At 40.7% G+C, this 12,335-nt stretch overlaps 1 protein-coding gene across 2 annotated transcripts in view; it reads right to left on the bottom strand.

The window, feature by feature from the left end:
• dgkh (diacylglycerol kinase, eta) overlaps positions 1-12,335 on the bottom strand; it is a 259,266-nt gene that overhangs the window by 128,013 nt on the left and 118,918 nt on the right. For both annotated transcript variants that reach the window (XM_062533724.1, XM_062533723.1), the window contains exons 10-11: positions 1,599-1,761; positions 1,226-1,334 (exon numbers count right to left, since the gene is read on the bottom strand). In XM_062533724.1, coding sequence (XP_062389708.1) covers positions 1,226-1,334; positions 1,599-1,761 — 272 coding nt within the window. The remainder of the gene's footprint in view (positions 1-1,225; positions 1,335-1,598; positions 1,762-12,335) is intronic.

Here is a 12,335-nt window from a genome sequence, read left to right as displayed (position 1 = left end):
CACATTCGCAAAACGGAGAATATCATTCACTCATTATTTTAAATGATGCTACTTCTCACGCCTATGCCTGCTCAGCATAGCTCTCTCTATCTCCCTCCCTCCGAGGTAGCTAGCCTAGACCCTATAAGATGCTTCTCCCTAAATGAATGAAAGTTGTTTTAGAAAGTAGCCACGGTAGCCTGTAAAATGCGGCATGAAATCCTGGCTACTGTGTAATTGAAACCAGACTGTTAGGCTCTTTGTTCCGGGTGACCAGGTCCGATCATTTTCGGCGGCGCGAACATATAGGCTAGCCTACCTATTAAATGAATAGAAGTGAATTTGGGGAGTGAATTAGAACTAGCCACATTCACTTTTAGAGCATTTTAGTTGAAAGTCAAGTTTGCTTAAGGTTTGTTCAATAACTCTTCCAACGTTTTTACCTCAAACAACACAAATCAACACAAATACATGAACAGATAACTCAAACGTGCTGTATGTCATAATGAAACAAACAACCACAGATTATCAACAACACGGTCTGACACGAATGACACATGGCTTAGTGCAAACTGAATTTATGACCAAACGATTTCATTCGTGCACGAAGCGCCATCTAGCGATCATTATATGTAAGTAAAAGCCTCCCAGTCTAAGGACTCAGCGGTCATTTGACCGCCTCGCCGCGCTTTAAGTAGTTCACAACAGCACGGCGCTTCTAGTAGGTCGTCAAAGCGGTCAAATGACCGGGGCGCGGCGCTTCTAGGTATAAGTGGGTCAGAACGGCGCGGCGCTTCTAGTGTTAACAGTAGGCAACTGTTATTACATTTATGGGAAATTATTACGTTTGCGGGATTATTACATTTTAAAAGTGCATATTTTTATTACATTTGTGGTTTATTACATTTGAGGGAAGTTATTAAGTTTGTGGGTGTTACATACACATACACCAAATGCACGACAATGTGGCTCTGTTGCAAATGCTGAGAAGTAAGCTAAAACATTGATATAATGTAAATGTATATGTAACTAAGTAACAAACAGTCTGTCCTTCAGCTTATAAATACCCATAAACAGTTTGTTTGACATCCATCACCACCATAACTTCTCAGCCACTGGACAAAAGACAAGCTTACAGAAAAACTTATCTCTGTTCAATCTGAATGTCCCAAGCTTGCTGTTGCCTGCTGACATCGGTTACTACTATTAAATAGAGCACAATCTATACAACAACGGGAATCCTCACCTGTTTATGAAGACTGAGTTTGTCAATTTCTGAAAGTACCCAGCCCACACTGCCATCTCCACCACAAACAAGAATTCGAAAGTTATCAAACTTCTGGAACAAGCGAAGTCTGCAATCAATCAATCAATCAATCAATATACACAGTGGTGAATAACTACATTAAAAGTTGTAGTGTAAAGGTCTACATATATGTCTTAAATCCAATACTATCAAAAGCTGACAGCAGGTTTTCATTTTGTGCTCATTTAGAGGCATTAACATAGTGGGCTATTGCAGAGAATTGCAAATGCTACTGCAGTGGATCAAAACAGAAAATCACCATCTGACTGACTAATGATTTTGTCAGTTTCCGAACAGGAACAATTTATCTCACCCTAAATGGGGTCCTCCGTTCACCAGATCAAACACTTGAGCTGGATTCAAAAGTTGCTTGAAACGTCGCAGAAACTTCACTCCTTGATTGTCACCACTTTTAGAATTCACAAAGACCAGAAGTGGACTGGCACAAGATGGGGGACATGTGGCTTTCCAGAAACCTATCACAAATAGGACCAATCATACATCCAATTCATCAGTGTTGGCACATATGTAATATTCATAAATTCATTTAAATAAAATCTTAGAAATACAAATAACTTGCTTAATCACATGCCATGTTTGGGCATTACTGTCTTAAATGATGGAAGAAAGACAATTATGTTCTCAGTATGATTGGACCATTGAAAGTTTGTCCTGTATGTCCATTCGGTAAGGGATGACGAATGCCAAGGTGTCTCATTATACGGAATTAATTGACAAGGCAGAGGCAAATAATTCTATATAATACAAAACATAAGGGCCTGGACAAAGCACAAAACTCGTGATCTTGAGGGTCATGTAAACATTTTGGTTGTACCCACATGGCATCAATCAGTATTTTGTGTACAAATACAATACTTTTAATATTAATGTTGAACCAATACTGGAGGTCTCAAATACACATGAAGCTATCCCACACACTCATTTAATACTATGAAAATGACTGAAAAACACAACATTAATAAAGTATAAAATGCAAAGAAAAAAAAAATGATTGATACCAATGTGTACAATGTGTACAAGTTCATACTACCTTTAATATCATTCTTTGTGTACTTTTTCTTCCAAATGTAGAGCCTTGCAGAAATTAATTAGCATGAACTACAAACTTGTAGTGGTTCATGAGAACATGTTTGAACAACAACTGTACATGTCGTTCATATTGCATATCCATATCTATTATGCTCTTACAAGGTCACTTCTAGTACACTATGTATAATAATAATAATAATAATAATAATAATAATAATAATGATAATATGTTTATTTTATATAGCGCCTTTCTCAAATCCAAGGTCACTTTACATAGTAAGGAAGAATACAGTACAAACTAGATAAGCACTCAGAGAGCACAGACCTCCGCCTGTATTGTTCTTCCTAGGTTGTCATACATTTGAACCTAAACTATTCAGATCGCCACCACGTGGCCATACCATGCCATTACACCACTAAGCGAAAAACATGGATTACCGACGGTGTTACAGATCACTCCAAAATGTAATAGTTTCTTCCTTTGGTCATTTCTGACCTTCCCTGACAATTTCATCAAAATCCATCCATTACTTTTTGAGTTATCTTGCTAACAGACAGATAAACAGACAGACAAACAAACAAACAAACCCGAAACATACAAACCCGAAAACATAACCTCCTTGGCGGAGGTAACAAAGACGACACAAGAAAATAAGAAAATACAACAATACAACAATGAGAATACAAAAAACAGGCAAACAGTACAACAAAGAAAACCTGATAGTACAGGGTTATGTGTTGGGTGTGAAAGAGAACATTAACAGGGTCTTTGAAGAAAGGAAGAGAAGGACAGTCACGAAGAGGTTGGGGAAGGGAGTTCCAGAGTTTGGGGGCCAAGGCACTGAAGGATCTGCCACCCAGGGTGGAGATCCTGGTGCGGGGGATAGACAGTAGATTATGGTTAGAGGAGCTGAGTGAGCTGGAAGGGGTGTAATGGGTCAAGAGGTCACGGACGTAGGGGGGAGCAAGACTGTGGAGGGCTTTGAAGGCGAGTAGTAGTACTTTGTATTTGATCAGGGACAGAACTGGTAGCCAGTGGAGTTGATGGAAAATGGGGGTGTTGTGTGCAGATCGTTTGGTATGGGTGAGGAGCCTGGCTGCAGAGTTTTGAATGTATTGCAATATGTGAACTGTCCCAAGTACAGAGCCCTGGGGGACACCACAAGTGACAAGGGACATGGGGGACTGATGTGGACCAAGTGTGACAAACTGCTTTCTGTTGGTGAGGTATGACTGAAACAAATTTAGGGCTGTGCCATTAACACCAAAAGCAGACAGACGGGAGATGAGAACAGTGTGGTTGATGGTATCAAATGCAGCACTGAGGTCAAGGAGGATGAGAATGTTAAGAGAACCAGAGTCAGCAGACAGGAGTATGCGATGAAGGGCAGGCTCTGTGCTGTGACATGAGCGGAAGCCAGATTGCAAGGGCTTGTAAAGGTTGTGATGGTTGTGGAGGTGTGTAGTTGTAAAGGAGGAGGTGTGTAGTTATAAAGGAGGAGGTGTGTAGTTGTAAAGCCACCACTCTTCCCAGAACCTTGGCCAGGAAGGGGAGGTTTGAGATAGGACAGTAAGTTCATCAGTGATGTTAGGTAGGAATAATTTTTTTGATAATGGCTGTAACATTTTTAAAGGCAGCAGACACAACACCAGAGTTGAGGAAGGTTTTTACAAGCAATGTAATGGGATCAGATAGGGTTGTGGCACAGGCTTTAAGTAGAGGGGTGGGGGCAGGGTCGAGCTGACATGATGAGGAATTGACTTAGAGATGATTTAAGTGATAGTGAGGGGACCAGTAGTGGTGAAATGGGAGAGCTGAGGACCCAAAGAAGGAGGAGAGAGAGAGAAAGATAGCATTTGGGTTGAAGCTGTGGTAAATTTGGCTGATTTTGTCTTCAAAGAAGTGTAGGAAGGCCTGGCACTGCTCAAGGGTCTTAGGACAGGCATACCCCTTTTCCACCGACGCGGTTCTGGTGCTGGTTCGGAGCCAGTGCCAAGTCTGGAACCGGTTCTTTGCTTTTCCACACAAAATAACCTGGCTCTGAGCCAGGAAAACTGGTTCCAACTCAGCACCAACTTTGAGCTGGACCAGAGATAAGAACCAGTTACGTCAGCAAATCAGAAGCTTGCGTTGTCCACAGAGGCGGGAGTAACAAAAAAAATCTGAAAACAATGGCGGCAGCTCCGGGGGTCGTAACTGGAAATATTCAATGTGAAGAAAGGTTTCTTGACCACTTTTAATGGCTAATTTTGATATGCTTTATTGTTTATATGCGACACAAATGTGTCCCGGACACACAGATCATTGCAGGTTGCTGTAAGCTCCTGAACGGTAAAGTCAGCTTGTTAGCTTGTTGACCAAAACATATCAACCTAGCATGTTGATATAACTACTGTGGTGTTTCTGGTCAGGCTAACGTTAGCAGCAAAAAAAGCAGCGTAGCATGGTCATAACCATAACAACGGGTGCTAATGAAGTGTTGGCTAACATGCTTTTCTAGCGACTGCAATAAATACACATGCAACATAGGGCACGTCCGGTTTTATTCCACAAATGGATACAGTGATACAGTTGAACTCTCTCAACATTTGAGCTTTTTGTGCTCAAAGTTAATCGTAATAAGTTTTTCCACCGCATCTCCATTTCTGCTGGTTGTTTTGGGATACAAAAGCGCACGTAAACAGTGACGTAGCGACGCAGCACTACTCTGGAACTCAGTCTGTGGAAAAGCGAGCTGGTTCTTGGATAATCGGCAGGTAGCACCAGCACCGAACTGGCACTAGCACCAGCCCGGAACCAGCACCTGGTTCGTGGCGGTGGAAAAGGGGTAGCAGTGACGGGGCTTGAGTTTGCCCACAGATCTGAATAGGGTTTTTGGCCTGGACTAGTTCATATACAGTGGGAGTTGGTTGACATTGGCCGCTTTCACATGATATTCTCATGAGACCTCACGCGTGAATCACGTGTATTTTATTTATTTTTCCCAAGTGAAGCTGCAATGACCCAAACAACCACCAGGTGGCACTTGTGAGCAGGGTTAGGAATGTCGACATTTACCACCAAACAAACCAAAAGTGAATTAAATCCCGAAGCAAGCTGAACATCTTTTCTGCTTTTAATAGCCTAGCAGTCTCACGATAAAACTTGTTATTGTTTATGAAGGTGTCTTCTGTTAGCCCATTTTATGAAGATGCATCTGGCAGTTTCGTTTAGGTTTGTTTTGCTGTCACTAATGGTTTCATGAGGTCACGAGGCCAGTTTCCACTAAATTCCACATATGTCCAAAGCACAACTTGTGTTCTCGTTTTTGGGTCAATTCATACATTTTATTTCAAATGTGTGGATAGGCCGATGGTACGCTTGTTTTTTATGCTGGCAACAAAACAAAATGGTTCTAAATGCAAGAAAGAATTAAAAATAAAATGTCCCATTTTCCGACGCACCACAAACCTCTTGCCTATGTATACATTAGGCTATATGTTTATTAGTGTGCTTGCAAAAGCACACTATTGTTATCCGTGCGTTTCATATACTTATTTATCTTAAGTCCAACTTTTGTCTCCCTATCTTGTCCTAGGGATTTAGAGCTAGAGACGCTGTCCACCTCTCACGCGTGGGTCCTGATACGAGGATGGTGGCTTGTATACAGCTTTTTGATACGTCATGAAATTTGGTATGCTGATAGAGGAGACTACCCTGATTGACACCACCAGGTTTCATGCTCGCAGCTCTCACGCTCTAGCGCCACCAACTGGTCAAATTTGGAAAACATGTTCATGCCCGTAACTTTTGATCCGTATGGCCGATTTTGATAAAACGTATACCATTGGAATCCTCTGACCTAGCCGATTCCAACGCACCATGTGACGTCATTTTCTGCCATGATGAATTTTCCACCATTTTGAATTTTGTCCAAAGTCAAAGTAAAGCGACTCTGGCCGCATAGTTCATCCGATCGTCATGAAACTTGGCACGCTTGATTTACAGACCAAGGCGGATCAAACGCCTTGATTTCACCTTCATACGTCCAAGCGTTCGCCTGTGACAAACAATTAAATTCAGCGAGCGAAGCCGCCAAACAGGAAACTTGGAAATGCTGTGACGTATGAAAGCCATATTTGGTGGGATGACTTGAGATCCCATCCAAAGCACCCTCAATAAATTTGGTGTTATTTGGTCTCTTGATGGCTCTATAATTAACAAAAATGTGTGTGTTGGTGAATGTATACTATTTCACGGAATAGCTCATCTTAAATTGCTTAGGTAATGCCAAAAGGACATTTCAGAGTGATTTAAGATACAATGTTGATATTTAAAAAAAAAAAAAATCAATTATGGCCAATCTTGTAAGACACAATTGTTATTACCACAGAGGTACATAGTTTTGCCACACAGTCGCACAATTACTCCACATCAGAACAATTCCACACATACTCATTTACTAAGTCGACGACGGAGACAGGCCGCTATTGTACAGTCATCACTAGGATTGTCCGCATCGGTATCTCATCCTGAGATGGTTTAGATCTTAGCAACGCCATGGCCCCGAAGGACAAGTACGGACTTACTCGCTGTTGAAAGTGTTATATGTTCAGTTGCTATATATAGTCGAAAATCACACGATGTGTCACAGCGACGGTGTGTTTTGGCAGTTTTGTATTCACCTGAGCATTCTGGGTAAATCAATCTATAATCCGTTGTTCATGGTGGTTGGCTATAGACTAATAGCACATTAGATTACCTTTTTAATAATAATAATAATAATAATAATAATATGCCTAATAATAATAATTAGGTAAAAATAATAATTTCCCCTTTAGGGAAAAGTCCCAGAATTCCTTTCAGGCTGAGGCCACTGAGGAAGCTATGTTTTTCGACTCGGTAGGCAAGCTTATATGTGGAGACTTAAACTGTGAAGTTTGGCCCACTTATTGTATAGCAGCTAATTCTAGGTCCAATTTTGATGTTAATGCCTTGCAGTAGCCTACCAGCAGTTTGCTTTTATATTACCTTCGACCAACGCCCCGGCAACAGCGCGCTTGGTCTCCATTTACCATTTAGCGTGGAAGCTAACCTGCTAGTCAAGTAGTCAACTTGCGGTGTGCCTGGACTGGTTTGAGAGACTACCGCTCGTGTGTGTGTAGACAACGAGAGAATCTGAGGGAGCCTGCTTGACCAGCGTTCTACCGCCCTGTGTGTGAGATCACGCCATCTTTTCAGTAGTCGCGTGAATACCAAAGAGAATGAAAGATCGCTACATGGGACTGTGTAAAAGCAGCCTGCATGAATTGTTTCGTTACTGACACAGAATACTGACATTTATTGCATTATACTGTGATACTCCAGACACTTGAGGGAAGCTTCAGAGCTTTAAATGTATAAAGGTTTAGGTTGATGGTACCATTCTAACATAGGCTACTGGTAATTTTGTGTTTAACTATTGTAGGCTATGCAACAAACATATTGGGTAACACAAACGAGGCTACCGGTTAATACGTTTAGGTAGGAAATGCATTGGATATAACAGATAGATAGTACCAAACTCCGAGTCATGGTAGGCTACCGAAGTTAAGCACCCAGCCAATTATGACCAACGAAAAAGTGGACGGGACAACTCACAATGCCATACCACAATAACCTACCTAAATCATAGAAGAACATTCCTGCTATTTAATGAAAACATGTTGGCTATCCTTGAACTATGCGTGACTATTTTCCTAAAACCGAATAAAACCTAATTAGTGTGCTTGCTCAAGTGAGTAGACCTACCAAAATGATAGAAAGTGTTACTGTGAGTTTCATTTAACTATTGCTCATGGTAAACATTGAAGTCATTTAGGCTGGGTGAATTATTACCACAAAGTTACTATTTAGAAAACTATTTTTTAACTTTCATCTTATCATTTCATACTGAACTGAATTCTAAGAGTTAAGAACAAAGGATACAATAAATGTTTTGTGATGGTTGCATAGTATTTCATTTAGGGTATGCTATAACAAAGCAGGTAGAAGTAACTGTAGTCACTTGACATTTCTGAGGATTTACATATTTCCACCAGGGCAGTGGTATAGAAATTCTTCAGGAGGCACCACACTAGTTAATCACACTATCAACATCTTCTTACCTTTTCTTCTGTTATTACTATTCTTTACCTTTATGTTAGACAGTAAGTCCAGCAAATTTAGAACCTAGGATCCTGTTTATGTTTATGAATGTGACTCCAGTATACTGTATGTTGAGACATACTGTAAGGGTGGAAAAAGGGGTTACATTTATATAATGCAAATGATTATGTTAACAATGTCATCGAATATGTTGTACAAACAAGAAGAGTGAAATGGTAAACTTTTAAGAAATCATCATCCATATCATAGTTTGACGCTGTGTGGGGTTATGGACTTGCCCGTTTTGCATGGAATTGCCCATACAGTAAATTTATATATTAACATTTGACACATTGCAGTTTTTTAATGCTGGGGTTATTTATAAATCAAAGAATTGTGTGTAGATGTGGGTGAACTGTGCAACATGCAGTTTGTGGACAAGAGGCAGACGTAACAGACAGATATTTGTGTTTGAGGGGGCGGTGTATGTGTGTGTGTGTGTGTTTGTGTGAAGGTCTTCGTTGCTGGTGCCGTTGTGGGTCAACTCAGCAACATGCAGTTCGTGGACAAGAGGCAGATGTAACGGACCGACGTTTCTGTTTGAAAGAGGTGTGTGTGTGTGTCTTCGTTGCCGGTGTACAGTATTTCTGAATATGAATGCTGTCTGGACAGGAAATGGCATAGCTTTTATCACATGCAACCTATCCAAAATCAATTTCATATTCAGACACGCTAACCAGTAACAGCCTGGTTGCTTTGACATATCAAAACCAAATTGTATCCTATTACATCATTTGAACAGGTGAGTCGTCCTTAGGGATGGGCATAAACAATCGACGATCGAGGATTGATCATTACGAATTTCGTTGATTGCATGCATTTGTAATCGATTAAACTATTGCAGGTAGTGTGAGTCTTAAAACAATTAAATTAATTTCACTGCGTGGCAACAATGAAACATTTGACTAGCCGGGGGAAATGTTTTACGCCATTCTCAGTTACCTGCGACTTTCCATTTTGATTTCATTAGTAATCATGAAGAGGTCACGGTGAAGTGTGGCTTGGGACCATTTTAATTTTGCTATTAAGTGACTTAGTTCGCTGCAAACACTAGCCTACAATAACATGTATGGTTATGGTTATGCTATTTAGCAGATGCCTTTGTCCAAAGCGAAGTACAACACGGCCATAACTCAAACTAAGCAGCCTACCACTTGAATAGATATAGCGGTGCATCCTGTAACGTTATTTACCTAACTGGTAGAATGTCACTACGAAGAAAAGAAGCAGGAGCTGTCAGTGATATTTTACCAGTCTGGTGATACTAGATTATATCGTGACAGAATGTGATGCTCGTTTCAATAGATGTATAAGGGCAGCCTATCATCTTAATGAACTTGTAGATCCATTGGGTCATTTTCTCAGCTCGTTGAGCATCGCATATCCTCCATGTTAAATTCGAGTTGATGCTAGGTTGAAACTGAGTGAGGGCAATCAAAACAGAAAGTCACAGGTAACTGAGAATGTCGTCTAATATTGCCCCTGCTTGGTAAAATGTTTAATTGTTGCCACACAGTGAAATTGATTTCATTGCTTCAAGACTCACACTACGCAACAAACACGTTGTAGTTTTGTATTTCATTGCATTTTAAATGTGATAAACAATAAATTATAATATAAAAATATTAATGATCAATCGATAGTTGATCGTTAATTCTCCCGACGATCGACGAAGAAAATCGTATTTTACCATCAATTTGAGGCTATAACACATTGCAACTTATTCAACAGTGAGTAAACTGCGGATGTTCCCGAAAAACAGGATAGCTATGCTCCTAGCATTACTCGTATTTGTTCTAGAAACATGCCTAGTTCCTTAGGCTCCTTCCTTCCTTCAGTGGTTACGTGTTTCATGCTGGCTACTAGGGGTGCAACGGATCATCATTGATCCGTGATCCGTTCGGATCAGTATCTTCGGTTCGGCACACACATGATCCGCGGATTGATTTATAATAATTATTAATAATAATGTCCGTGTGTTCTTTTGAAGTAACATGCGTGTCCACAAGGCATGCTTCTAGTCCCTCCCTGCTCTGCTCCCCTAGCCTGCCTGCGTGTCTTTTCTGCTCTCACACACGTTATTAGCGGTCATGCCATAACCAGCAATACATGGCTGCTAGTTTAAGTGCTGATGTGGCTGCATAGCAGCAACACAATAATAGCCTAATATCAAGTTCGTTTGTGCACACTTACATCTCAAGTTTGTTGCGCACCTACCTATGCTATGATATTTAGGTAAGGCTTAGCCTACTGTTGGGTTCAATGTCAGCAATAAGCTACGCAACATTGGCTAACTTGTAGGCTACATCTGGAGATAGCTGTGCTCACTAAAATCATAAAGGAGCATTGCAAGACACTCATCTCTTTTATGATCCCAGAAAGATTTTCTTCGACTTGTTAGTTTTATTAACATGTATTTTATCTAATGAAATATCCTTGTCATCATGCACTATATCCAACTTATTTTCTCAAGAACCGTGAGACTGAAGCCTAATTACCCTCACGTATTTCTTAAAGCGACAGGGACTCAATTACACACATCTCCTATGCGCACTCCTCCACACCACATTAAAGATAGCTAAATCAGTAGGCCTACACAAATGACTAAACATTTGTAGCCACTAGTAATTATGCAGATTGTGTGTGGAGGGTCAAGCAGAATCTTGGATGGCCACTGGTGTGAATGATCACACAATATTCAATATAAGGTGATTAAACACCAAATCAACTAAAATTGTAAAAAAGCATCAAAAAAGTCATTCTTGACTTAGTATCGGTATCGAAACAATAATTTTGGTATCGTGACAACACTAGCCTACTTTAAACACATGCTGAAAGTGCTTGAGCCACGTTACAACATCCCGCCAAAGACAAAACTATGTTTATTTGTCTTGTCTTGTCTTTTTTTTTTTTTTTGCTGATCCGAAAAATGATCCGATCCGTGACTCTTGATCCGAGGAACGATCCGAACCGTGACTTTTTCGATCCGTTGCACCCCTACTGGCTACACATGAACAACTCATACATAATTCAACACAAGGTCTACAGACCTTAGAGGTGTACATTTCATTTCCATGCATCAAAGTGTTCACCCGTGGCAGCCAATCAAATTTGATGGCGAAGCCTCCAAACACTTTGAGGTGTCAAGACCATATTTGGCGGGATGATTTTGGACACCATTCAAAGTAGCCTCTGTAAATTTGGTGTAATTTGGCCACTAGGGGACGTCACAATTAGCAAAAATGCATTTTGGCTCATATCTCTTTACGTGTTTGGGATGACATCTACATTTTGGCATTGGAGGTGCTATGGGACATACCACTGATGAAGCTAGGCAACCCGTCACGTCAGTGTAAGAATTCAGCAATCGAGGGCAACGCCGCCAAACTCGAAGCAGCTTCGCATCTTGGCCAAACTTTGGCGCTTTGACCTGAGGGCAAGTGGTCGCTTCTCCTGCCGGGGCGCTGTCAAGGCGCGTTGGAGCAAGCACACTTCGCACTTTCCCACCGGGGAAATACATTCTAGTTTGAAATGTAAGCTGGCTGTTGTCAAATTTTCTAAAATAAAATAGGCCTACAGGAGAAACTATAGTTTATGCTCTCTTATGCTGTTTCATTCCGAACCGAAAGTGAAGGAGGGAGAATGAATTACGAACGTTTCACTTTTGCATAAATAATTCCTGAACGGTTTTGATCAGGCGGGAAGCAATGAAAAATAAAATGTCCCATTTTCCGACGCACCACACACATCTTGTCTATTTAAATATTATATTATTTGGGGCTATTATAAAAGTTAGGACTTTTTCGTTAGAAAACAATTTCATTTGAATTATGG

This window comes from Sardina pilchardus, chromosome 4 (genome assembly GCF_963854185.1).
Source record: "Sardina pilchardus chromosome 4, fSarPil1.1, whole genome shotgun sequence".
In the NCBI taxonomy this organism is placed as follows: domain Eukaryota; kingdom Metazoa; phylum Chordata; class Actinopteri; order Clupeiformes; family Clupeidae; genus Sardina; species Sardina pilchardus.
Note: the sequence above shows the minus strand (reverse complement) of the source record. Positions and strands in the feature narration are given on the sequence as shown.